Genomic DNA, 25,277 nt, shown 5'->3' with positions numbered 1-25,277 from the left:
CGGGTGGGAGCCTCCAGGCCATGGCTGTGCCTGAGCTAGGAACTTCCCTGTCTAGCACAGTGCCCAGAACACCCAGGTGCTCAGTTAAGATTCATTTAATAAATCAATGAGTGGATCTCAAACACCTGGCTGTATCCTAGTGTTGGCTGCGTTTTTATGAATCTCTGAGGGCTCCTTCAGGGTCTCAATACTCTCACTTGGAGACAGTTGGGTCCAAGGAACCCAGGACTGTCAGTTGAGCCTGCCTTGGTGCCCTGAAATGCTACCCAAGTTCAGCAAGTCTGCTGCCCATGGTGCACATACACATAGGGTGGGGCGACCTATGAAACCCCCTCTCTGCCCATCATGAATGGTGGAGTCTTTGGGGAAAGCACCCCAGCTGCCCCTGCAGGTGCCTCCTACTGTGTGCAGATGCCGCTCCCTGCTCCACAAGAGGAGAAGAGGTGAAGGGAATGGTGGGTCCCTTGGGCAGCGCCACCCATTCACCCAGCCTGCCAGCCGTGCTCATGTTCTAAGGACAATCTTGCTACTATGAGTACCAGGCGGCCTGTAGGGCCCAGGGAGGCTGCTAGGGCAGCAGGGCCCATGACGGCCCCACCCAGTGTGAGATGCTTGTGCCGGCGTGGGTGGGAGCACTGTGTCTCGTTCTGTCCACATGGTTTGGAAAGCCAGGAGGAAAAACAGCGCAGGCAGGAAGGCAGAATCTGGCTCTCCCTCCCTGTTCTGAAGGGCGGGGCCGCTCAGGGAACATCTGGCTCAGGGCATGGACGGGGTGGGGTGGAGACAAGACTCAGGATGAGGCACTTCTCCTTAGACTAAGAAGCTTCTAGAGTCCTGAATAGTGCTGATGGCATCAGACAGGGACGGCTCAGAAATCAGCCAAGTCCATGCAGAGAAAACGAGAGAGCAAAGGGCAGGGCCCGGCCTGGGGCTATTTATAACTCAGGGCTGTGCTTGTGCCAGTTATGGGAAAGGACGTGAATGCAGGGAGGGCCATGGAGGCAGGCAAGGAGGCTGGGGCGGGTAGGAAGCCGGAGGTAAAGGGAAATTGGAAAAAGAAGTCAGTGACATGGAAGGAAGGCCCTCCTACCACGACCCTACCTAGGCGGGTACAAACACAAAACTTGAGGCTAAATAAAAGCCAATAAAGAACCCACAAAACAAACTGGGCTTGTGACAACCAAGCAGGAAAAGCCAACAGAGAACAGGTGAATAAAACTGTTGTCAGCTGGCTACCAGGCCCACGGGTGAACTGAGGGCGGGAGCTGGAACTGAGCTTCAGGACAGGGCAGAGTGCAAAGAGGCCCCTTCTAGTCCCTCCTCCTAGTCCCCCTAATCTGGGGGAGCCCAGTGGTGATCAGGGTGCAAAACCCTTACTGCGAGGGGCAGGCTGCTCTGGGCTGGGGGTGTATAGCCAGCACAGCTGCTGGAGAAAGGACCCTCTTGCTCTGGGCAAGGGCAGGTTTTCATTAGCAACAGACTGGACATTGTCCTGCGGCCCAGCCGGCGAACACCCCAAGAACCTGGCCCTCAAGGCATACCAGAGGGCAAGGGGCTGGCCTCTGTACAGGGTCCTGGGGCTGCAGGTTGTCGCAACAGGCCAGCCTGTGTGAATCCTTCCCACAACACCCCGGGCAAGGGGGTGCCTGGCCTCTGTCCAGCCTCTGTCTGCACTAAGAGTGGGTATTCACAGAGAAGACCCATGCTACAGGAGTCCACTGAGACCCCAAAGACTCAAGATCAGCATCTGGGACCAAATGAGGGGTGGGTGGCGTGCAGGAGGAGAGGGATGAGCAGCCTGATGCCCATTTCCCACTGGATGGTCAGGATCAGGGTGCCTCTGGCCTCAAGATCACCATGCTCCCTGGGGGAAGTCAGGTGTCCTAGGAAGCGACAGCCATGTCTTCAAACCAAAGATCAGAAATGAAAGATGACATTTGCATGGCTTTTTGCATGGCTGGCAGGGAAACCAGGAAGTCAAGGCTATGCTTGTCTCCAGAGCAGTGAAGGGCACCCGTCCTGGGGCCCCAACCACTGGGAAGAGCACCAGAAGGTTTCTGGAAAGGAGCTACACACAGTTCTCCTCCAATCAAATCCCCTCCTCTTCAGACCAGCTCTGGGCCAAGGGGCGTGCTTGGGATTGGAAACTCTAGACCTGACAGGCAGAGACATGCAACCTCCTGCAGGATGTGCAACATGAGAAACATCTACAGCTCCTGTGAGGGCAGAAGCAGGGAGCAGGGGTCGGAGGACCAGGATCTGGAGTGGCTTCACAGAGGAGAAGCCCTGGACTGAAAGGTGAAGGCTGTACTCCAAGTCAGAGCCAGGTGTGGGTGGGAGGCCCCCACCCCCGGACAGGGACTGGGGCACTGAGTGGGCAGATCAGCTTCCTTTCGGGGCCAGGAACTGCATCAAGGACTGGCTGGGTGCAGATAGCCCTCAAGAATGATGGAAAGAAATTGCCTTTCTCAAGTTCAGCACTTAGCCTACCTGAACTTGGTCCTTCTTTGTACCAAACCACGCTCACAATGCAGCAAGAAAGGGGTGCACCAAGAAAGACAAGACAGTTGAGGGAGGGAAAGTGTGCCCACTGAAGAATCAGGAAGGCTTCAAACCCTGGAGCTGTGTGGCCCAAGCAAGTTACTTCACCTCTCTGAACCTCGGCCTCCTAGTCTGTAAAAAGCTGACACTCGACGTGGGATAGGAAGCTACCTAAGGCAGCAGCCTGTGTGTGCTGCACGGAGCAGGTACATGTTACCCACTGGCTTCCTCTCCCATCCTCTCGGTTCAGAATGAGAAGCCTGCCCAGCACCAAGGCCTTCAGAAATCGCAAAAGTATATACGTAAGCAGCAGTCCCAGGCCTGCAGCTAACATGTCAGCCCCAGAAAAAAGCAGCTCAGTGAGAAGATACACTTCTGGAGCTTCCTTACAGAAATGGGGAAAAGTCCATCTCTCTCTTGCTCTTTTTATTTATTTTTTTATTATTATTTTTAAAGATAGGGTCTTGCTCTGTTGCCCAGGCAGGAGTGCAGTGGTGAGAATCACAGCTCACTGCAGTCTCGAGCTCCTGGACTCAAGCAATTCTCCCACCTCAGCCTCCTGAGTCGCTGGGATTATAGGTGTGAGCCACCATGCCAGGCTATGGTGGAAACCATCTAGAAATAAGCTAAGCAGAGTGCGGAAGTAATCTGTCATCAGGGACCAAAAAGACAAAAAGGAGCAACTGCCCTGGGGCAGTGATTTTCTCAGCCCAAGAAGTAAGGAACCCAAGAGGTCAAGTGGGGGGACATGCACCAATGGCAAGGGGTGAACATCTGGGCCCCAGAGCATTGCTGAAGCAGCCCCCTGAGCTGTGGGACCAGCGAGAGGAATCAGAACTTCATGCAGGGCCGGGCGGTCCAGCACCATCCAGCCTGCAACCAGCCCGGGCTACGTTCTCATGTGAGGGGGGCGTGGGTCCACTGCTTTCTTGGAGGGCATGGCAGAGCATCTACTGAATGTGCCGCTACTCACTAGCCATGAGACCTTGGGGAAGCCACCACTGGACTTCAGTTTCACCTTTGTAAAGTGGAAGTGACAGAAAGGCCAAGAATTATTAATGAGGGTCAAGTGAAAAACTCACAGGAAAGGCTCTGGTCACATGGATGGAGCCATCCTCAGCACACGCTTTGGTAAAAGGGAGCAAGAAGGCTATGAAGCAAAGGGACCCAAGCCCAGACACCACCTGGCTCAGGAGTGTTGCCGGCGCCACCACGCAGGTCTTGGTGGTGGCCTCTGGTGCTGACATTCTCAGCCTCAAGACCACATGCTGCCTGCCTCCTCCATGCTCAGTTCAAAGCATCCCCCGATTTCCCTGATCAACACATCTGGCAGGCTGTCTGTGTACCACATGTAGAGATGAGGAAGGAGTTTTTGGTGACCCACTCGGCTTCCAAACCATTGGCTGCTCCACCACCTACCTGCTACATACCCCTGAGCATGGGGCTGCGCTTCAGGGAGCCTCACCTGGTCCTCCTGCCACACGTACACCATGGGGACTCACCGCTTTAGTGGACTCCAGGGCTCCCGAGACCAGCGCATCCCGGCTGCCCCTGCCCTTGCTGCTGAGGTGAGGCGATGAGGAGGGCGAGTCATCAATGTAGGGCAGCCCATCTTGGTGCCGGCGCTGCTCCTCTGCCCGGTCTGCAGCGCAGCCGTATCCAGGTGGTGTTCCGAATGAGCCATCTGTGTGTGCAAAGAAGCATCCTGTGTTAGAGACAGAGAAGGGAGCATCCATACTCAACCCGTCCCAGCAAGCACCCAGCTGACACCATCTCTGTCCCCAACAGGCATCTCACAACGACCTCGGGTATGCTGACGTCCCCTTCACAACTGACTGGTCAAAGACCACAAGGTGAGGGGGGATGAACATGAGCTCACTCCCCAGACAATACAAGGGGCTTTCTGAGATACATCTGCCCCTGGCAGGGGGTTGTGACTTTGATCTTTGCATATCCCACCCTCTACTTTCCTGGCACGCAGGTCCTAAAACCCTTGGAATCTCCAAAGTAATACATGTCTTTATGTGTGCTAGTAAATGACAGGTGGCTGGGGCTCCTGGATAGCCTCAGGAAGGGGGCTGGTTGCCGGGAGAACCAACCACATGATTAGAGAGTTGGCACCCCCAACTCTCTGGGGAAGACCCACAGTTGAAGGTTGAGTTGATCACCAATGGCCAGTGACGTAATCAATCATGCCTACACAATGAGGGCTGTCCAAAAGGCCAGGGTTAGGAGAGCTTCCAGGTTGCTGAAAATGTGGCAGTGCCCTGAGAGGGCATGGAAGCTCTGCACCCCTTCCCACAGACCTTCCTCTGTGCACCTCCTCCATCTGGCTGTTCCTGAGTTGTATCTTTGTATTAAAAACCAGTCAGCTAGTAAGTTATTTTCCTGAGTTCTCTGAGCCGTTCCAGCAAGTGATCAAACTCAAGGAGGGGGCTGTAGGAACCTCCAATTTACGGCCAATAGATAACCTGGACTTGCTACTGACACCTGACGTTAGGGGCAGTCTTCTGGAGCTGAGCCCTTAACAGTGGGATCTGATGCTAACTCCAGGTAGACAATGTCAGAACTGAGTTGAAATTGTAGGACACCCAGCTGGTGTCTGCAGAGAACTGCTTGGTGTGGGGGAAAACCCCTACATTTGGTCACATAAGTGTTCTGCGTTGAGCTTGTGTACAGAGAAAACAGTTGGTTCTCCCCCATACAGGGGGGTTGGGTTGCTATATAAAGGGGGACCCCGGCTGGGCGCAGTGGCTCATGCCTGTAATCCCAGCACTTTGGGAGGCCGAGGTGGGTGGATCACTTGAGGTCAGGAGTTCGAGACCAGCCTGGCCAATATGGTGAAACCCCATCTCTACTAAAACTATAAAAAAATTAGGCGGGCATGGTGGCAGGTGCCTGTAATCCCAGCTACTCAGGAGGCTGAGGCAGGAGAATCGCTTGAACCTGGGAGGTGGAGGTTGCAGTGAGCCAAGATTGCACCACTGCACTCCAGCCTAGGTAACAGAGCAAGACTCTGTCTCAAAAAAAAAAAAAAAAAAAAAAAAAGAAAAGAAAAAGAAAGGGAAACCCAAAATGTTACCGTTACCGTCTTGATGTCAGGAACGGTCCTTGCACCTTGCACACCTGCCCATGGGGTCTGATGGGGTGAGGAGCACAGGCCAGCATGCTGGCTGGGGTGCAAGTTCTGTCCACCATGAGCAGCGAGTCCTACCATGCTATTCCGATGCCAGCCCAGGGAACTGGGGCTACAGGTTCCCCCATCCCCCAGTCCGGCCCAGCTTCTGGCTGAGTCATAGACCACCTTCCAGCAGGTCTGTCAAAATCCCAGACCACCCTTACCCCAATGTGAGTACCCGCAGGAGGACAGAGTGGCTTATCCTACAAGAGGCCCCCTGCCTGTTGGGACTATCTGGTTATACAGAGTAATTCATTCCTCCCAGAGGCACCTGGAGATAATCACTCCCTTCCTCCCAGGCTGAATGACAAAGCTCAACACGTGTTTCCAAGGCCTTAGCCATCTGGAGCTCCTCCATGGCCTGTTCTCAGCCTGAGTTTTCTAAGCCAGTGGACTCATCACGACCACTGTCAACCCACAAGGATCTTCTAGCCCAATCCATGGCTCATGTGAGGATCCCTTCTCCACTCCTTCCAAAGGGGGACTTTGAGGCCCATGGGACTTCTGAGAGCTCACCCTGATGGGGTGACGTCACTCTCACCATGAGTCACCTGTAAGCAGCCCTGCCCAAAGGTTACCAGCAGAGGTGACCTTGGTGTTCATTCAGGAGTTTACAACTGCCACCACACACACCCAGGCTGGGTGGGCACAGGGCTGCCCTCAGGCACTCAGAGCAACTGACCCAGCAATCCTGAAGTGGAGACTGTTGTCAGTCCTTTCCACGTGGAAGGCCGGGGAGAGCCGTGTGTCTGGAGTGATCTGCCACTAGCTGTGGATGCAGGTGGCCGAAGTTCCGGCTTCCTTGCACACCTCTGCCTCTCCCTCTCCCAGGTTCTCCACTTCTCGTCCCACAGGACTCAGCACCCTCTAACAGGTGTCCCCAGCCCTGGCTGCACATCGGCAACACCTGGGAGGCTTTGAAAACGATTTCACTGGGATCCACACAGACCTGCCGAATCTGAAGCTATAGGGGCTTCCTGGGGGAATCTAGCTGGCAGCCAGGGCTTAGACCTGCTGAGCGACCCCAACCCGGTGTCTAGCATTGCCGGCTGCTGACCTGCAGCACTGTCCCAGGTGATTGCACACAATTACTGGCTGCAAAGTCCGGGCCGGGTTCTGTCTCTGTGCGTGTTGAAAGGAGAATTCCAGGAAGAGGCTGGGTCTGGGTTGAGCATAGCAGCCAAAGTAGGAAGACCCCAAGAGCAAGGGGCACCCACCAAGTCCCTCAACAAGCTGTATGGAGGAATCTGGTCCCCTTAATCCATGGGACATCGAGGGGGCTCCAGGTACCAAGATCGCTATGTTGGTTATTAACGCTCAGTTCCTTTGGCCTTTGGGTGGGGGAAGTGAGCTGTGGCGTAATCCCTCAGAAGCGAGGCTCTGGCCCTCCCCATTGCTACCTCTCTGTGAGTTAGTCCAGGTCACTGAGGCCGTCCATGCCTCACCTTTCTTGACTTCATTTATTAATTTTAACAGAGACGTTGACTCGCTAAGGTGCCTAGGCTAGTCTCCAACTCCTGGGCTCAAGCAATCCTCCTGCCTCAGCTTCCTTTTTTAAAATCATGCATGTGAACTAGACAATCGATAAAGACCCTCTAGCTCTAAAATGCTACTGTCACTATTAGATGAAGGCCCTGCCATCCCCTTGGCCTCCTTTAACAACTTCCTCACCCTAGTCTCCCACCCCATGACCCTCCAGACTTGGCTTTTACATTAGCTTGGAATTGTCAGCGTCTACTAAATGTTCTAGCAGAGGTGTCCAAGTGCCCAAGGGAGAGAATACACTCATGGGTTCTTAGTTTTGTTTTTGGTCGGGCCAGCAAAGCCCCTTCCTCATCCCTCTTTTCCACTTATCACTAGAGAAAGAGACTAAAACCACAGCTTTAGGCTGTGAAACGTCTAAAACAAAACAAACAACAACAAAATAAGGTGGGTTAGACCAGCTTTTAACCAACGGTTTTGCTGTTTATCTAAAGACGATCTTAAGACATCAACACATTCTTCATCACCGGGTGGAGCACCTTTTATCTGAGTGCTTTCCGCGCCCATGACTACACTGACTCCCGTGTAAGGTCAAGTCAACACCGAGTAGGGAGTCAACCCAGCAAGAACTTCGGGGTCAGATTCGGGGTCCCAGGGCTTGCTTCAGAGTAACTGTAAGACTCCACATGTGCGAAGCCACATGCTGGCTTAGCAACGTCCACGCTAAAACCTGGTGCAAGAATCAAGTGCCCGGTGAGGGTTTGCCTGCCTGTGTCCAGTGAGACTTTGAAGTGGACACATCACCCCGCCAGGTGAGACAGAGAGACCAGGTCTCACGGCCAGACTCTGCTGGGGAATTAGGACACTCCAGGTGGCTGAAACCCCAGCCGTTTCCCCCCTGCAGAGATCTCAAATCAATGTCTGGGTGACTGATGCTTTTAAGTCTGGATTCCAGATGGCCTGCTCATCCCTGCCACATTCCATATGAGGGCTTCAGCCCCTGCCTCAGCTCACCCAGAGCACTCCAATCCACACTTGTTGCCCCTCATTCTGCTGACTCTTCCAGTCTGCTCCAAGGCAAATGATGGTGTGGGGAGGACTGCCCCTCAATTTCCTCATCCCCCCATTCTAACCAGCACACAGGAACCTGCTTTTTCAAAACGCAGTTTTTCACACCTGAGCTCCCCTAAGTACACAAAGCACCACCCCCCACCCGTGATTTTATTTTCAGCGACATGATCTTTTTGTCACCCAGGCTGAAGTGCAGTGGAGTGATCATAGCTCACTGCAGCTGTGAACTCCTGGGCTCAAGGGATCCTTCTAAGTAGCTGGGACTACAGGTGCATGCCACTATGCCCAGCTAATTTTTTTTTTTTTTTGAGACAGAGTCTCGCTCTGTCGTCCAGGCTGGAGTGCAGTGGCGCGATTTCGGCTCACTGTAAGCTCCACCTTCCGGGTTCACGCCATTCTCCTGCCTCAGCCTCCCGAGTAGCTGGGACTACAGGCGTGCGCCACCACGCCTGGCTAATTTTTTTTTGTATTTTTAGTAGAGACGGAGTTTCACCATGTTAGCCAGGATGGTCTCGATCTCCTGACCTTGTGATCCACCCACCTTGGCCTCCCAAAGTGCTGGGATTACAGGCGTGAGCCACCGTGCCTGGCCTGCCCAGCTAATTTTTAAAAACATTTTTTGAGAAAAAGTCTTGCTATGTTGTCCAGGCTGATCTTAAACTCTGGCCTCAAGCAACCCTCCTGCCTCAGCCTCCCAAAGTGCTGGGATTATAGGCTTGAGCCACCATGCCCAGCCAAGGCCCTTTCCTCTTGAGGATAAAGTACATTATTTGGCATTTTGAAAGCCGCCATCTCCCAAGAGCCAGAACCAATTGGGAGGCCTGGCTCCTGCCCCCGTACCAGGAATACCCAGTGGAAAAACCTCTCTGGGCCTCCTCACCCTTGGCAGGACTGAGGTTGATGGTCTCATCAGCCACATCCTTCCTGCAAAGCTTTATCCAAGGCAGAACCCAAACACTAGAAGGTAGAAGGTGGGGGCATGGAATCTGGCTGCTGCTCACCTGAACCAGGAACCAGACTAGGAGTGGGGCTGGGGAGAGGAAGTCCAGTGCAGACAGCCCAGGGTTGGTGTGGAAGAGGGAAGGCCTAGTGAAATCTGAAACCCTCTTCTCTCCAGGCAGTTTGCTTAGCAACCCAACCCCAGAACTCTGCAAATCTATTCTTTCATAAAAGGAAAAAGGGCAGCCAAAAAATAAAAATAATATAGCGAAAAGAATAATGCCTGGTTAGGTCCCAGTCAGCCCAGGCCCAGGTAGGTGCTGCGGTCACATCCCCTAGACCACACTGGTTCAAAAAAAAAAAAAATTTCAAAAAATTGAACAGAATTACCACATGATCCAGCAATTCTACTCCTAGTTATGTACCCAAAATAACTGATTTTTTTTTTTTTGAGATGGAGTCTCACTCTGTTGCCCGGACACTGCTGGAGTATAATGGCGCGATCTTGGCTCACTGTAACCTCCGCCTCCTGGGTTCAAGTGATTCTCCTGCCTTGGCCTCCCGAGTAGCTGTGATTACAAGCGTGCGCCACCACACCCAGCTAATTTTCGTATTTTAAGTATAGATGGGGTTTCACCATGTTGCCCAGGCTGGTCTGGAACTCCTGACCTCAAGTAATCCACCAGCCTCAGTCTCCCAAAGTGCTGGGATTACAAGCGTGAGCCACTGCGCCCAGCCTCTAAAAGAACTGAATGCAGGAACTTGAAGACATATTTGCACACCCATATTCATCACAACATGGGAAGGAAGAGGTGGAAAGAACCCAATGTCCACTGACAGAAGAAGGGAGAAGCACAATGTAATGTATACACGCAATGGAACATCATTCAGCCTTAAAAAGGAAGGACATTTTGACACATGCAATCTCATGGATGAACCTTGATGTTCTGCTTAGTGGAATAAGCCAGACACAAAAGGACAAGTATTGTTATGATTCCACTCATATGAGGTACCTACAGTAGTCAGATTCATAGAGACAGAAGGCGGAACGGTGGGCTCCCAGGAAATGCATGCAGAACTGAGCTCAGACCATCGGCCATGTGATGCCTGGGTACAGCCAGGCAGGAGAGGCTCTCCCAGGCCAGATATGCCTAGAGAGACCCCAGATCCTCCATCCGTCGTGTGGCTGCCAGAGGTGTGGGGTTCCAGGAACCCAGCCCCTGACCCACCCTCTGCCAACGTGCCCCAGGGTGAGATGGGAGCAAGCCCTCAGGGGATCAGAGGTCATGCTCTGGGCCCTCCCTACCCAGAACAATGAGAGCGGCTGTAAAGGGCCCTCCGATCAACATGTACTGGAGTCAAGAGAAGAAAGGGGCACTGGGAGGAATTTGGGTGGAGGAGGCAGGAACTCCAGGGAGCACAGAGATCATCAGCAGAGTGGTCTCCATCCTTGTTTACACTGGCAGCCAAAGACTAGGCAGTATTTATTTACAAAGGTAAAAGCAGATCAAACATCCGGTGGCTCGGCCAGCTGTGGTGGAGGTTTCCACAGAGGCGGACATCAAACCCCCACCCTGTCATGGCTGCAGCTGTCCTCCTTCCCGGCTCCTGCCCTCCTCTTGGCCTCCCATCTTCTCCTAGGTCCTAGGCAGGCCATGGCAGCATGGTGCCAGCGACTTCTACAAACAGCAGCACACGTCTTTTGGAGGGATTGTCAGGCAGGCACTGTCCTCCAGAGAGGCTTGGAAAACCATGGCTGGGACAGAGGTTCGGGTCTCATGAAGGGTGCAGAGTCCACAGTCGGAGCTGGCTCTGCACCCCACGCTCATCCATAGCCTGGCACCTTCCTACCACCATGCACCTACCAAGAGCAGACTCTACCCTGGAGAAGGGCTGTGGATCTTGGGGACTCCGAAGCTGGCTATTGTAGCAGAACCTCAGGTAAGGTCAGGGAATACCCGTAGTGCTTCAGGGAGGTAAGTTCCTCTGACAGCAAAAAAGACCCAAATCTTTGAAGTAGTGGGCAAAAAAACCCCGCCACCCTTTACGGGGCACTTCCTCTAGGTCACATATGGTGCTGAAAACCCACGTATCATCTCTTGGAATACGCACCTGAGTGGGCATGAACTTTTAGATTGCTATTTTTCACACAGGAAAAACTGAGTCTCAGGCAGAGCTTGACTGTGCCCAGCTGCACCTGTGTGACCTGCCTGCTGGGTCAACTTTCATTCCAAAGAGAAGGCATTTCTAAGATGTGGCATTGATAACCTTACGACTTAGCAACTCCCCTCCTAGGTGTATAATCAAAACAATTGAAAACTAGTGTTCAAACAAAAACTTGTACCAGAATGTTCACAGAAGCATTATTCACAAGAGGTAGAAACAATCCAAATGTCCATCAGATTCAATGGAATAGCATTGCTCACCATAGTCTCGAACTCCTGGGCTCACGTGATCTCCTGCCTGAGCCCCCTAAGTAACTGGCATTACAGGTGTGTGCCATTATGTCCAGCTAAAATAATTTTTTTTTCTTTTTGTAGAGACAGGGGTCTCGCTATGTTGCCTAGGCTGGTCTTGAACTCCTGGCTTCAAGTGGTCCTCTCGCCTAGGCCTCCCGAAGTGCTGGGATTGCAGGTGTGAGCCACTACACCCGGCCTCTGCCTTCAAAGGGAAGGAAATTCTGTCACATGCTACAACACGGATGAACCTTGAAAACATGATGCTACGGGAAATATGCCAGTCACAAAGTGCCACATGTTGTATGACTCCATTGATATTAAGTCCCCACAATATGTAAACCCATAAAAACAGAAAGGAGGTCGGTGACTGCTTAATGGGCAGGGGTTTCCTTCTGGGGTGACGAAAATGTTTCGGAACTAAACGGAGATGGTGGTTGCACAACACTGTGAAGGCACTAAAAGCCACGGAATTGTTCACTTTAAAATGATTCATTTTATGTTATGTGAATTTTACCTCAATTTTTTTTTTTTTTTTTAAGGCTGACCTGTTTTCCTCTCCTAAGCAGGGAACCCGGAACATAATTCCACTGTTTCCTGAGGGCTGAGAGTATCCTTCCGGATGGATGTCAGTACCGCCTGGCCATAACCTCAGGCCACCCACAGGCAGTGAGTGCTTTCGGAGATGTGTGGTTGGTTCTGGTGGTTTTTCTACTTTCTCCTCCTCTGCCAGGCTGGCAGCTGCCCCTTCTTGCATCCACGCCAAGTGCCTCAAAATTCTTTATAAATGAGACGTGCCCCATCCAGTTAGCCACCGCACCCTGGCTAAAGGCCTGCCACCAGGGTCCTTGGTTCTGTGGTGGAAGGGTACACAGAGAGCACCCCAGGATCCTGTGGCCTCCCAGCCCTCATGCCATACCCCAACAATGACATCACCAGGCCAGCACCCAAGAATGGAAAGCCGCAGCTGCCCGGGTAGAGAGAGGTCAGGGTCATGAATCAGCGTATGCCACAGAGAAAGCCACCAGGCTAGCCAAGGCCCCCCATAGGCTGGAAAATGTCAGTCGGGAAGGGCCTGAGCCTGTCCTGCTCCCTGATGCCTTGGCTCCCCAGGCAACCCTAGACACCGCAGATGAGAAACAGGTATTTACAACTCTGAGCTTTCTTGGAGGAGAAAGTCCAACCCACACGACCAGCCCTGACAGCTCTGCCTGCTTGAAGGTTGAGCTGGTTGGAGACTGAATCACCAGAAGGTCAACTTTGCTGGCGATTTTCTGGGGGCACTAGTCAGCCGTTTTCCTCCACAAGCCGAGTGTGCCTCAGTGTGGGCAGAGGAGAACCCCCTCTCTTCTCCATCAGGATCCAGAACACTGTTAAAGGACCATCCCCTGTCTCCAAGGACCCACCTGTGCCTAAGGCTCCCAGTCATTCCCGGAGGCAATAATAATTTGATGCTCTAGGCTTCAGGTTGGGGGCCGGCTGGTGCGGGGGCAGGGCAGAGGCTGAAACCCCAGCTGGGAAGAGGCAGCAGCCCTCCGCCCCAGGATGATACAGTTATTATTCCTCAGCAGCACCTGGGCTTTTTAGGACTCTGGGGCTCAGAAAGACTTCCTGGAGACCCTGAAGGTTTAGCCCCAGACAAATGTACTTACTGAGTACCTAATACGTGCAGGACACTGTGCTGGGTATGGAATGGTGAGCACCGCACACCCAGCCCCTGCCCATGGGAGCCAGCGGAATCCATGGAGTCACGTGACGTGGGCATCACAGCAACCATGACAAGGCCACGGGAGAGAGGCAGGTGGCACCGGAGCACATGCAGGAGGGAGGAAGACAGACCCAGGAAGGACAGCAGGGCCTCTCCCTGAGGAAATGACCACGGAGCCAGGACCTAACGGAGGAGAGGGAGGCAGACACTGGCTCCCCTGAGGACACCAAGGTGAGAAGCCCACTGTAGTGGGCCCCCAAAGGAACATGTTCATATCCTAACCCTAGAATCTGCGAATGCGACCTTACCTGGAAAGAGTCTTTTTGCAGATGTAATGAAGTTAAAGGCTTTGAGATGAGATCACCCTAGATTGTCCAATTACTACTACTATGATGTGTTTCTATTCCCCCAGAACTCTCCTGACAACACACGTGTGGGTTTTCTCCTTTCACCAGGCAATCCTCCCAGTCTCTGGACACCAGCCGGGTGTCCTATAATTTAATTCCATTCTGCCAGTAAGTATGTGGAATAAGTGTCAGACTTCACAGGTTAAGGGCTCAGTACCACAAGACTGTTCCCACTTAAGGCACTGGGGGAAAGTCTGGGCCACCTGTACTTCTGACCTACTGACTCTAAAGCTGGGAGTGGAGATGGGGTGTTCCCACAACCCCCTCCTCAGGTTCAATAATTTGCTAGAGACGGGCACAGTGGCTCATGCCTGTAATCCCAGCAACTTTGGGAGGCTGAGGCAGGCGGATCACAAGGTCAGGAGTTCAAGACCAGTCTGGCCAATATGATGAAATCCCGTCTCTACTAAAAACACAAAAATTAGCTGGGCGTGGTGGCAGGCGCCTATAGTCCCAGCTACTCGGGAGGCTAAGGCAAGAGAATCATTTGAACCCGGGAGGTTGCAGTGAGCCGAGATCTCGCCACTGCACTCCAGCCTGGGCAACAGAGCGAGGCTCCATCTTAAAAAAAAAAAAAAAAAAAAAAAAAATTGCTAGAACAGCTCACAGAATTTGGGAAAACCTTTTACTCACATTTACCAGTTTATTGTAAAGGATACCACTCACAAAAGCCAAACGGAAGAGGGCTGGGTAACAGGGTGTGTATTGTGGGGGAGCTTCCATGGCCTCTTGGGGCACTGCCCTCCCAGCACCTTCATGTGTTCACCAACGTGAAAGCTCTCTGAACCTCACTGTGTAGTGTTTTCATGGAGGTTCCACTAGGTAGGCAAGACTAAATCACTGGCCACTGATGATCAGTTCAGCCGAGATCAGGCTGGCATGGCTGTAGACACGGGTGATCAATTCAATCTCCACCCCTCTCCCCATCCCCAGAGTTCAGGGGTGGAGCTAAAGTTCCAACCCTCTAATCACGTGGCTGGTTCCTCTGGCAACCAGCCCCGTCCCACAGCTATCTAGGGGCCCCTCAAGCATCACCTCATTAGCATAACCTCAGGTCCCACAGAAAAGGCTTGTATGAATAACAAAAGATGCTCCTATCACCCCATCGTTCAGGAAATTACAATGATTTTAGAAGCTTGTGCCAGAAATCAGAGGGAAGACCACATACAGGTTTCTTATATCACAATATCACACTGATGGACCCTAAATCCAATGACAAATATCTTTAAAGAGACAGAAGACACAGGCATACGGGAGGCCATTTGAAGGCGGAGGCAGGGACTGGAGAGATGCTGTCACCAGGTCGAGGAATGCCGGGGGCCATCAGATGCTGGGAACAGAAAGGAAGGATCCTCCCCTAGAGCCTCCAGAGACAGCCTGGCCCTGCTGACACCTTGATGTGGGACTTCAGTCTTCAGAACTGGGAGAGAATAAATGTTTGTTGTTGTAAGCCACTAAGCTTGTGGCATTCTGTTAAGGAAGCCACAGGACACTAAGACATGGCCTGAACTCGGTGCCATGGAGTCTGAGGACAGAGATAACCCAGCCCCCAGGAGAGGGCTGGAAGGGCTTTGGAGGGGCAGAGTCTGTGAGAGAGAAGAATGCGACCAACAGAGCCTTCAACCAGCAGGGGCAGGGAGCTGCAAAGACGCCCCATGGAGGGATTCAGGCTGACTCAGCTGCCGGCTTTCCTGGGGCTTACAAATGCAGAAAGGCTGGGAAAGAGTGAAGGACGTGCCATCCCAAAATACACCGGATGGCTACACTGACTTCGAGCTGTAGCTTCAGAAAGGGCTAGCTGACCTGTTTCTTGCTATACTCAGCAAGCCATAAAGATTCCTCTGGGAGGGGTGTCTTCCTTGAACCAGGGAAGAAAATAGCCCTTATCACCTGAGATGGAATTGGGGGCTGCAGTGGGCCTGAATAAATATGCTTTAACAAAGTAACCCTTATCTTCCACCAGGTTTACACCCCTCATATATCTTCCAGTGACTCCTCAAGAATTTACTGCCCCTAGCCAGATCCCCCTTGTCCTGCCACTTCTCAAACTTATTGTTCTTTATCGAAAAAGGATAAAGCATCTTGCTTCGGCCACTTGTCTGGACTTGACTCTGGTGAAGTTTCCCATGCACCTGTAAAACTAATGACATTTGTGTGCTTTTCTCTTGTTAATGTACCTGGTGTCAGTTTGGTTTCTAGATCCAGCCAGAGGCCACTAAGAGCTAAGGGGGGCTGGAAGTGGTCTCTGGGAAAGGGGGTACAGCTGGGAAAGGGGATACAGGCTGGCAGTGAGAGGAGAGAGAGGAAGAGGGTGATTTTGTGGGGAGCCTCAGGCTTCAGGCCAAGGACTTGGGCTCGATTTAGGAGGTGTCTGGGTCTGGAACAAGAGGGGAGCCTAGAGGCTGCAGGGAGACAGGTGACGTTCTGGCAGCACATCTGAGTGTGGCACTGGAGGTGGGGCAGGGCTGGGGGCTTCTGCGATGGTCACTCCAGGTAGGCCTGGTGTTGGTAGAAAAACGCAGGCAGGGGCACTGACGCACAGTGAGCCTGGGTCTGGCTAAGAGGACAAAGGCAAAAGGAGGAAGAGCAGAGGGGACGCTGAGCTTCTAGTCCCTGAGGTATAGACCTGGCAGCAGGGAACTGACCAGAAAAGTCCCTGGGAAGAGGGTGGGAAGGGGCAAGACAGGGAAGGTGGGTAGTGCCCTTCAAAGGAGGATGGCGTGGGAACAGTGCCCTGGTGTGGGAGCAGCATGGGGAGTGAGGTCTGAAAGTGACTGGAGGGAGTCCCTCCACACCAGCAAAGGTGCTCAGCCAGGATGCGGGCCATGGCCACTGCACACCTGCGGGTCCTCCCTTCCCACTCACTGCCCCTCCAAAGAGGAAATACAGAGGGTTGGTCGGGGGGGAATGGCAGGAAGAGGGACTTCCCCCTGCTGGCGGTCACCACCCTGAGCCCGGGGCCAGGGCCCAGCCACGGGCAGACACCCAGCAAGCCTGGGAGGGCAGGCAAACCACCTTCTTCCCCCATCTCGGTCTTGGGCTGCCCCGCTTCTGAAGGATGCCTGGGGCAGGTTAGGAGAGGAGGTGCACATTCACCACATTCCCAGCAGCGCCATCCACAATGGCCAAGAGGTGGCAGCAACCCCAGCATCCATCAATGCATGAGTGGAAAACCAGAACGTGCCACATACATGTAAAGGAGTATTATTCAGCCTCAAAAAGGAAGGAAACTCTGACACACGCTGACTGAGATAGGCCTTGAGGACATTATGCTAAGTGAAATCAGCCAGGCACAAACAAATACCGTAAGATTCCACGTATATGAGGTTCCTAGAGTAGTCAAATTCATAGAGACAAAGTAGAACGGGGGCTGTGAGGTGCTGGACAGGAGGGGAGGAGGGAGTTAGCGTTTAGTGGAGTTTCAGTGTGGAGAATATGAAAAAGTTCTGGAGATAGACAGTAGTGACAGGTGTATGACAATGTGGATGTACTGAATACCACTGAACCGCACACTTAAAAATGGCTAAAACAGTACATGTTATGTATATTTTCTTTTTTTCTTTTTCTTTTTTTTTTCTTTTTGAGACAGTCTCGCTCTGTCACCCAGGCTGGAGTGCAAGTGGCACTATCTCGGCTCACTGCAAGCTCCGCCTCCAGGGTTCACGCCATTCTCCTGCCTCAGCCTCCTGATTAGCTGGAACTACAGGCGCCCGCCACCACGCCTGGCTGATTTTTTGTATTTTTAGTAGAGACGGGGTTTCACCGTGTTAGTCAGGATGGTCTCGATCTCCTGACCTCGTGATCCACCCGCCTCAGCCTCCCAAAGTGCTGGGATTACAGGCGTGAGCCACCGCGCCCAGCCTATGTATATTTTCACACATAGACAGACAGACAGACACACACACACACACACACACACACACACACGATCAGCCAGGCTCTGAAATTTAAAACAAAAGAAAAGAAGTACAGTTTTAGGGGCTAAATTGTGTTCCCTCCTAAATTCATATGCTGAAGTCCTAACCTCTAAACTTATTTGAAAATAGGGTCTTTACCAAGTTAAAATGAGGTCATTAGGTTAGGTCCTAATCCAATGTGACTGTGTCCTTTAAAAAAGAGGTGGCCTGGCGTGGTGGCTCATGCCTGTAATCCCAGCACTTTGGGAGGCAGGATCACTTCAGGCCAGGAGTTCAAGACTAGCCTGGACAACATAACAAGAACGTGTCTCTACAAAAAAATATAAAAATTAGCCAGGTATGGTGGTCAAGTGTAGTTTTCAGCTACTTGGGAGGCTGAGGTGGGAGGATCACTTGAGCCCAGGAGGCTGAGGCTACAGTGAGCTATGACTGCACCACTGCACTGCAGCCTGGGACTGGAGCCAGAGGGAGACGCTGTCTCTTAAAAAAAAGTGGGGGTGGGTGGGTGGAATTTGGATACAGACTGGCATATAGGGAGAATGTCATGTGAACTTGAAAACTGCCACCTATAAGGATCCAACCCAGCCAACATCTCAATCTCATATTTCCAGTCATCAGAACTGTGAGATGATAAATTTCTATGATTTGGGCTGCACAGTTTGTGGTTCTTTGTTACGCAGCCATAACATACTATTACATGAATGAAGTCATTGTGGAGCTCAGACACCAGCACTGAGGAGCTGCCCACATGCCAGGAGTGCCCACAACACCCATATCACTGCCACATTCCAGACTCAGAGTGGCAGACAGAGGGGAAGAGCAGACACCAAGGCCCACAAGGTCAGAGTAGGAGGCAGCCCAGGGCCTTGCCCCCTTCAGCCACACAATGTATCCTTGCTCTCTTGGGCTCTCCTCTTCCAGTGCCAGGCACCTGCTCAGAAGCTAAATTATTACAGATTGACCCCAGACTCTCCTGCTAGCTAGAGAACAGACCAGAGCCACCTGAGTATCCTATGCTTGTACAAATCAGAATAGAAACCCAGTCACGTTCTGAATGTCCTGCACAACACTGCCAGCCAACCAGCCCCTCCTGAAGCTGCGCTCCTTCCTGAGCACAGCCCCTGCACTTTCAGACTCTCCTTCCCACACAGGGCCTGAGGGGCTTTGCTTTCCTCCCCTCATCCAAGCTGACAGGTGGGCTTCCATGCAGATAAGGAAACTGAGGTACTAAAGCGACAAGCTGGGCAGGACCAGAAGAGCCCAACGCTGGAGACAGACTGAGAAGGTGCCTATGAACCCTGCTGGGCCCACACATGATTCCATAGCCTGGGTTCTTTCTGTTGAGAAAAAGAAGGAAATGGCCCAGAGGAGAGTTTGAGGCCTGACCCGACCTGACAGAGGACAGTTTGAGACTCGAACCAACCCCGCCACCTGCCCCCCACCCCCCTTGCAAGCTGCAAGCCACATTCACACACAAAAACCACTCGTGTTCCCACCGGCCCTGGAGGGGTATAGCCCTGGGTCAGTCCTGGGGGTAGTCTGTAATTCCCACCCCCGGCCTAATCCTGGGTCACCCTGATCTATAGTGCTCCTGGAAGGCTTATGGGGTTGTGGATGCACAGGTGTTCAGGACGCCAGCCTGAGTCAGGGCCAGGGGTACAACATGCAGAAATGGCAACAGGTACGGGCCAGAAGTGCTGCCTCGAATCCCCAGGCCTCTGCAAGGGAGCCATCAGTACCCCATTTTACAGATGAAGGTTGAAGGTTTGGATGTGGAACCAACATACCCTGAGCTCCACAGCTAAGAAGGAGGATCCCCAACTTCAGGTATCCTGGGGGGCTGAACTAGGGGTGAGCTGGGGCAGGGGAGTGACGTTTTGTATTCTCCACCAGAATTTAAGATGTTCCAGGTGTGGGCAGATGTCAAAAGCCTGAGGAACAGACCGGGAGGTGGCACGGTCTCCAAGTCTAAACTCAAATGGATTTTCCCCCGGAAAATCTGTGCACATGGATTATGTGGCCAGGAACTCTTCCATTCTTAAACAAGTATTTGGAAAAGGAAATATAATTCCCTCTATTCCCAGCTTCCCCCACCCTACCTCCAAGGCCTTCATCAATCATCCCCCTTAAAAAACAAGACAATAAACCAACCAGGATGACCGGGATGGCCAGAGGGCCCAGGGGCCTGCAGATGAAACTCCCCGTTTCATCTCTCAATGTTCCCACCAATGAAATGGGGATAATGACACTCTCCACCCACGCTCCCTGCGAGGTGTCAAGCAGGCCCCATCAGAGGGAGGAAACAGCACTGAGAAGCATAAGCATCACTTATCATAATTACCGGAAGCCTCACCTATTCACGCACTCCCACCTGCAACATTTAGCAGCACACTCTTTTGCTCCTTTCCAGAAAAACCTTATGACCTCCTCTTGCCTGGCTTCTGGGGGATGCAGTGTGAGGATGAGGGCTCCACTTCAGGAAATTTGGCAGAGCCATGTATCTGCTCAGGCCACTGCAGGTCAGCGGGTGACCCTAGCATGGCAATCTGGTCCGTCTCATCCACTACAAAGGCCAGCCAGGGCTCTGGAAGCCGGCCTTCACGCCGCCCATCTCAGCAGCCCAAAGCTGACCCACTGCAAAGGCCACCGCCCTGACTTCCACATTTCTCTTCTCCAGCAAAAATCAGGCCAGAGCAGAGCTTTCCTCACTCCCCTGGGGCTGCAAACTCTGCAGGCCACAGAAAACAGCTGAGGAACGAGCCAGAAAACCAGCCGGCAAGGATCTCTCTGTCCAGATGCAAGAGGAGAGAGAGGACCCAGCTCTTGACCTGAAACTCGAAACTGTCATGTGGGAATTACCACCCACGGTGATAATCCCAGCTGTCATTGTGGGTGTGACAACCTGGTCCAGATCCCACCTGTTACTCCCAATCGGCCAGGCTCGGAAACCAGGCCCAGCTCCTATCCTGCTTCCCCAGGGGGCCGTGGGAGGAGGTGAGATTCACACGCCTAGCCTGCCTCCATGAGCACAGCTGCTAGACACCCGCTCCGGGAGCCAACTCAGCCACCTGCCAGCCCAGCCAAATGAGCAGATCCTGATGAGGACTGTGGTATGCTGCATTCTGAAAGCACCTCCTGGGAAAAGTGAGTTCTGCAGAGATTCAACTCACAAACAGGGGCAGCGTGGCTATATCACCATGCCACTGCAGACACGCCAGGAAAAGGCCTTCCTTCAAGAACTCCACGATCCTGGGAGAACCGTGGCAACCGGAAAGGCTCTCAGAGGTATCTGACGCCGGTTCTGAGCCTGGCACTTCTGGAAAATCCTCAGGTGGAAGAATAACAGCTTGGCTCAATCAGGTCACCCTGCCCAACACTCTTGCCTCCACAGCTACCCCCTGCCAGAGCCAGCACAGGGCTGGCAACTGACTCGGGTACTATTCAAGACACAGAATTTGTTCACGCTTCCCAGACAGGCCAGTAGAGAACAAGGCTGATTCCTGCTCCTTGCTTAACAGACAGACCCCAGCTGACTGCCTAAAGTTACTGTCCCAGCCTCTTTACCTCCAGGGCAGGCACCTGCCAAGGAGAGCAACAGACACCCAGTCACATCCCACACCCAGGCCAACGTCAGGAACACAGCAGACATCTAACAGGTGTTGGTCCCCTCTCGGTCCTCATGAGGGGAACCCAGACCCACTGGGCTCTGCCCACATGACTCCTCCCTGTATTAAGTGCTTTGTATCTTGGCTAGTAGGTGTGCGTTGCCCTGTTCTCGCCTGAATCCCACCTGAGCCATGCTCTCCTCTTGGCTGGCAGATGGGGACTGTACCAGGAAAGCCTGGGATGTTCAGAAAGTTGGAGTGGTCTATTAGGACAAGTGGATTCACACCACTCTCCTCACCTGTTGAGCCCCTTCCAAAGAGGTCTCATAAGTCAGCAACACAGCAGCAGTGCAGACAAACATCCCCTGGCGCCCTGTGCTGCTCAGTCATAGAGTGCGGCAGGGTGGAGATGAGGCTGCAGGTGGGGAGGAGGTAGCCATGAGATGCTCAGAGTCACCTGAGACCAGATGCCAGGGGTTTGAGGAACCTGTCTTAAGCAAGTAGCTCTTCTCCATGAAACAGAAGGTACGTGGAGGCCACCTGGCTGGCTGGTGTGCAGGAGGTGGCACCCAGAGGACCTCAGAGCTGGGTTAACAAGCCAGGCCTCCAGCCATGAGTCACACCAGCCCCAGAAGAGTCAGCTCCCACATGCAAGGTCCAGCAGCTTTGGGGATGTGGGGGTGGCACTCTGAGATGCCCCTTACAGCACACAGAATAAATGTTCATATCTCTGCAAAATTCCTATGTTGAAATCTAACCCCCAATGTGATGGTATTTAGAGGTGGGGCCTTTGGGGGTGATTAGGTCAGGAGGACGGAACCCTCATTAAGGGGATTAGTGCCCTTTTGAAACCCCAGAGACAGCCCCCATCCTTTCCACACCAGGTGAGAACACAGCAAGAAGATGGCTAAGAACCAGGAAGTGGGCCCTTGGCAGACTCCAAATGTTCCAGCTCCTTGATACTGACTTCCTGCCTCCAGCACTGTGAGGAGTAAGTGTTTGTTGTTTAAAGTACCCAGTTTATGGCATTTTTGTTATAGCAGCCTGAAGTGACTAAGACACCCCTCCTTGAAAAAATCTGACACGCACACCCTCATATTCCGAGATTCCATGACTCACCTGGGACATAAACATGTCCCTTCCTCTCTGCAGTCCCCACATTATGCCATGGAACACATGGGCCTGGACATCTATGTCCTCACCACCCAGTGGGAATATACATCTTTCTCTTAATCAGGGAGGCACTTAAACGCTGCTTACTCCTAACATTGTGCCCCAGAGGGCAGGGCAACAGCACAGCTGCTTTCAGGGAATTCAGAACTTGGAGAAGGCCGGGCATGGTGGCTCACACTAGTAATCTCAGCACTTTGGGATGCCAAGGCAGGCGGATCACTTGAGGTCAGGAGTTCGAGACCAGTCTGGCCAGCATGGTGAAACCCCGTCTCTACTAAAAATACAAAAATTAGCTGGGTGCATGCCTGTAATCCCAGCTACTTGGGAGGCTGAGGCAGGAGAATCACTTGAACCTAGGAGCCAAGATCGTACCACTGCACTCCAGCCTGGGTGACAGAGTGAGAGACTCCATCTCAAAAACAAAACAAAACAAAACAAAAAACCCCACAGAACCTGGAGAAGACCCAGGAGGTGAAATGGGAACTGGGTCATAGTCTCGAGCTGACCCTGGTTTTCACCCTCACTGTGGCTGAGAAATCAAGAGTGTGAGGGACAATGTGTGGCCACAGAGTCGGGGGAGGAGCCTGACTCCTCTAAGCATGGTAGGGCTCTGTCCATACAACACATGCCCCTCTACTCCCCAACTTTCCTGTAGGCTCCGGGTGGCCCTTGGTGTCTGGGCCCCGAAGACTGTCCAGCACACGGGTTCGGCCCTGGTCCCACGGCTCCAGCTCACACACACCCCCGCATCAGGGCCCACGACTGGGGAGTCTGGAGCTCATGGCTTCGCACAGTCCCCTCATGCTCGCTGCGACCTGATCAGCCTGGGTCCCCTGGGTGCTCCATTCTGGGCCTCGGCTCACACCTTCCCCATCCAGATGGCCTCCGAGTCTTGGCCCTCCCAGTTCTTCACAGCCCACCATTCTGATAGCCCCATCCCTGCTGTGACTTAACCTGACCACCCTCCTGGGCCGCGGGATGCTCTCCCAGGTGCTTTCTCCCACTCACCGTGTGTAGGGTCCTCCTCGACACTCCACCTACGCTACAGCCCATGTCCAGGCACCAGTCCCCTCAAAACTTCTCATAAGCTCCTTAGGACGGGCTGGAGTCTGGTCCCTCCTCAGGCCACTGATCACCCAGAACCCAGGGACCATGGGTTCTGTAGAACACACTTATTCAACGCATGGGGCCACCCCAGGGCCCAGATCTAAATAAACAGATGAAGTAAATAACTTCACATTCACATAACCACTGGTTCCTCGGACTTGGGAGTGACAGAGGTCAGGGTGGCCAAACTGGGTGCAGACAAGGATCAAACACACAGGGTCGCAGAAAAACACAACTCAAGGCAAGCTCCCCTCCTTTATTAGCTGATAGGACACATAATAGAATTTCTGTTTGCTGTCTCCGGAGAGTCCAGCTGCACATGGTCTCTGTAAAAATGCCAGAAGGAAATGCTCATGCACACGCCATTAATGACACCCCCAGAGGACTCGGCCTGGGGCTCATCACATCTGCGGGGTATACAGGCTGAGCTCATTTCTGAGTCACAAAACCCAAAAGTGATGTTTTTGGTCAGCGACCACCCAGAGAGCCTCCCACACCCTGGCACTCTGCCCACTGACATGCCCTTGTCCCTGGCTGAATATCTGATTCTCCATGGGCCCCTGGCTGGCACGCCTCCCTGGGCAGGTGAAGTCACCATGCTCCTTTTTCTTTTTTCTTTTTTTTTTTTTTTTGAGACAGGGTCTTGCTCTGTCACCCAGGCTGGCGTGCAGTGGTGTGATCTCAGCTCACGACAACCCCCGACTCCTGGGTTCAAGCGATTCTTGTGCCTCAGCCTCCTGAATAGCTGGGACTACAAGAGTGTAAGCCACCATGCCTGGCTAATTTTTATATTTTTAGCAAAGACGGGGTTTCACCATGTTAGCCAGGCTGGTCTCGAACTCTTGACCTCAAATGATTCATTTGCCTCAGCCTCTCAAAGTGCTGGGATTACAGGCACGAGTCTCCGCGCCCGGCCTCTTCTGAAGAATGTGAAGACCCCAGGGCCAGGCGTGCACCACGTGCATACACAGAGCCAGGCATTTTACACATACACCATGGAAGGGAGCCTCATGTTTTAGGAAGTCGGTGTGGGGAAGCAGTGGTGTCTCTTCTGTTTCCAAACGAGAACAGCCTGTCACCACTGGGCAGAGAAGCAACGCAGGCTGCTTCCACCAGGAGAAAGGCCGGCAGGAGTGGCGTGGAGATGCTGCCAGAGCCTGGAGCCTGCACAGGCTGCTCAGGAAGCTCGCTCCAAGAACCGAGCATCCAGGCAGGAGATGGAACTACAGGCACTGGGGCCCACAGGGGACTCTGATGTGGATGCTCTGTATAGGCTCTGCCTGGAGATGCCAAGGGGTCCCAGGACACAACAGAAGGCATAGAAGAGCCTCAGAGGGCAGATTTTCTACAGGATCCCAATTGTCTGGAAAGATGCTTCTATCCAAAGCTCTGGACCCAAGTCCAGGCTGAAGCTATTAGAGCACCTTTTCTTCCCTCAATGCGATCCCCCACCTCGCAGAAAAGTGTCTCAGCCTATGTGTGTGCACACACAGATGTGGCATTTGCATTTACCCAACAAAGCCTAACCCAGCTTCTCTCTCATCTTTGCCAAATGGATCCAGAACAGGGGCTCCATGGTCTGGCCTGACCACATCAGGCCTTCTGACTGCTACAGATGGTTTGTAAATAAGGCCTTCCTACATGAATGCGACACAGCAGCATTCATTCCGTCTCTCTGATCCTGCCATCTCAC

General features: G+C 52.9%; 1 protein-coding gene across 2 annotated transcripts in view; it reads right to left on the bottom strand.

Moving 5' to 3' along the window:
- BCR (BCR activator of RhoGEF and GTPase) overlaps positions 1-25,277 on the bottom strand; it is a 137,488-nt gene that overhangs the window by 59,955 nt on the left and 52,256 nt on the right. For both annotated transcript variants that reach the window (XM_034951699.4, XM_034951698.3), the window contains exon 2: positions 4,044-4,225. In XM_034951699.4, the coding sequence (XP_034807590.1) occupies positions 4,044-4,225 (182 nt within the window). The remainder of the gene's footprint in view (positions 1-4,043; positions 4,226-25,277) is intronic.

This window comes from Pan paniscus, chromosome 23 (assembly GCF_029289425.2).
Source record: "Pan paniscus chromosome 23, NHGRI_mPanPan1-v2.0_pri, whole genome shotgun sequence".
NCBI classification, from domain to species: Eukaryota; Metazoa; Chordata; class Mammalia; order Primates; family Hominidae; genus Pan; species Pan paniscus.
The sequence above is the reverse complement of the archived record's forward strand: the minus strand, read 5'-3'. Positions and strand labels throughout refer to the sequence as shown.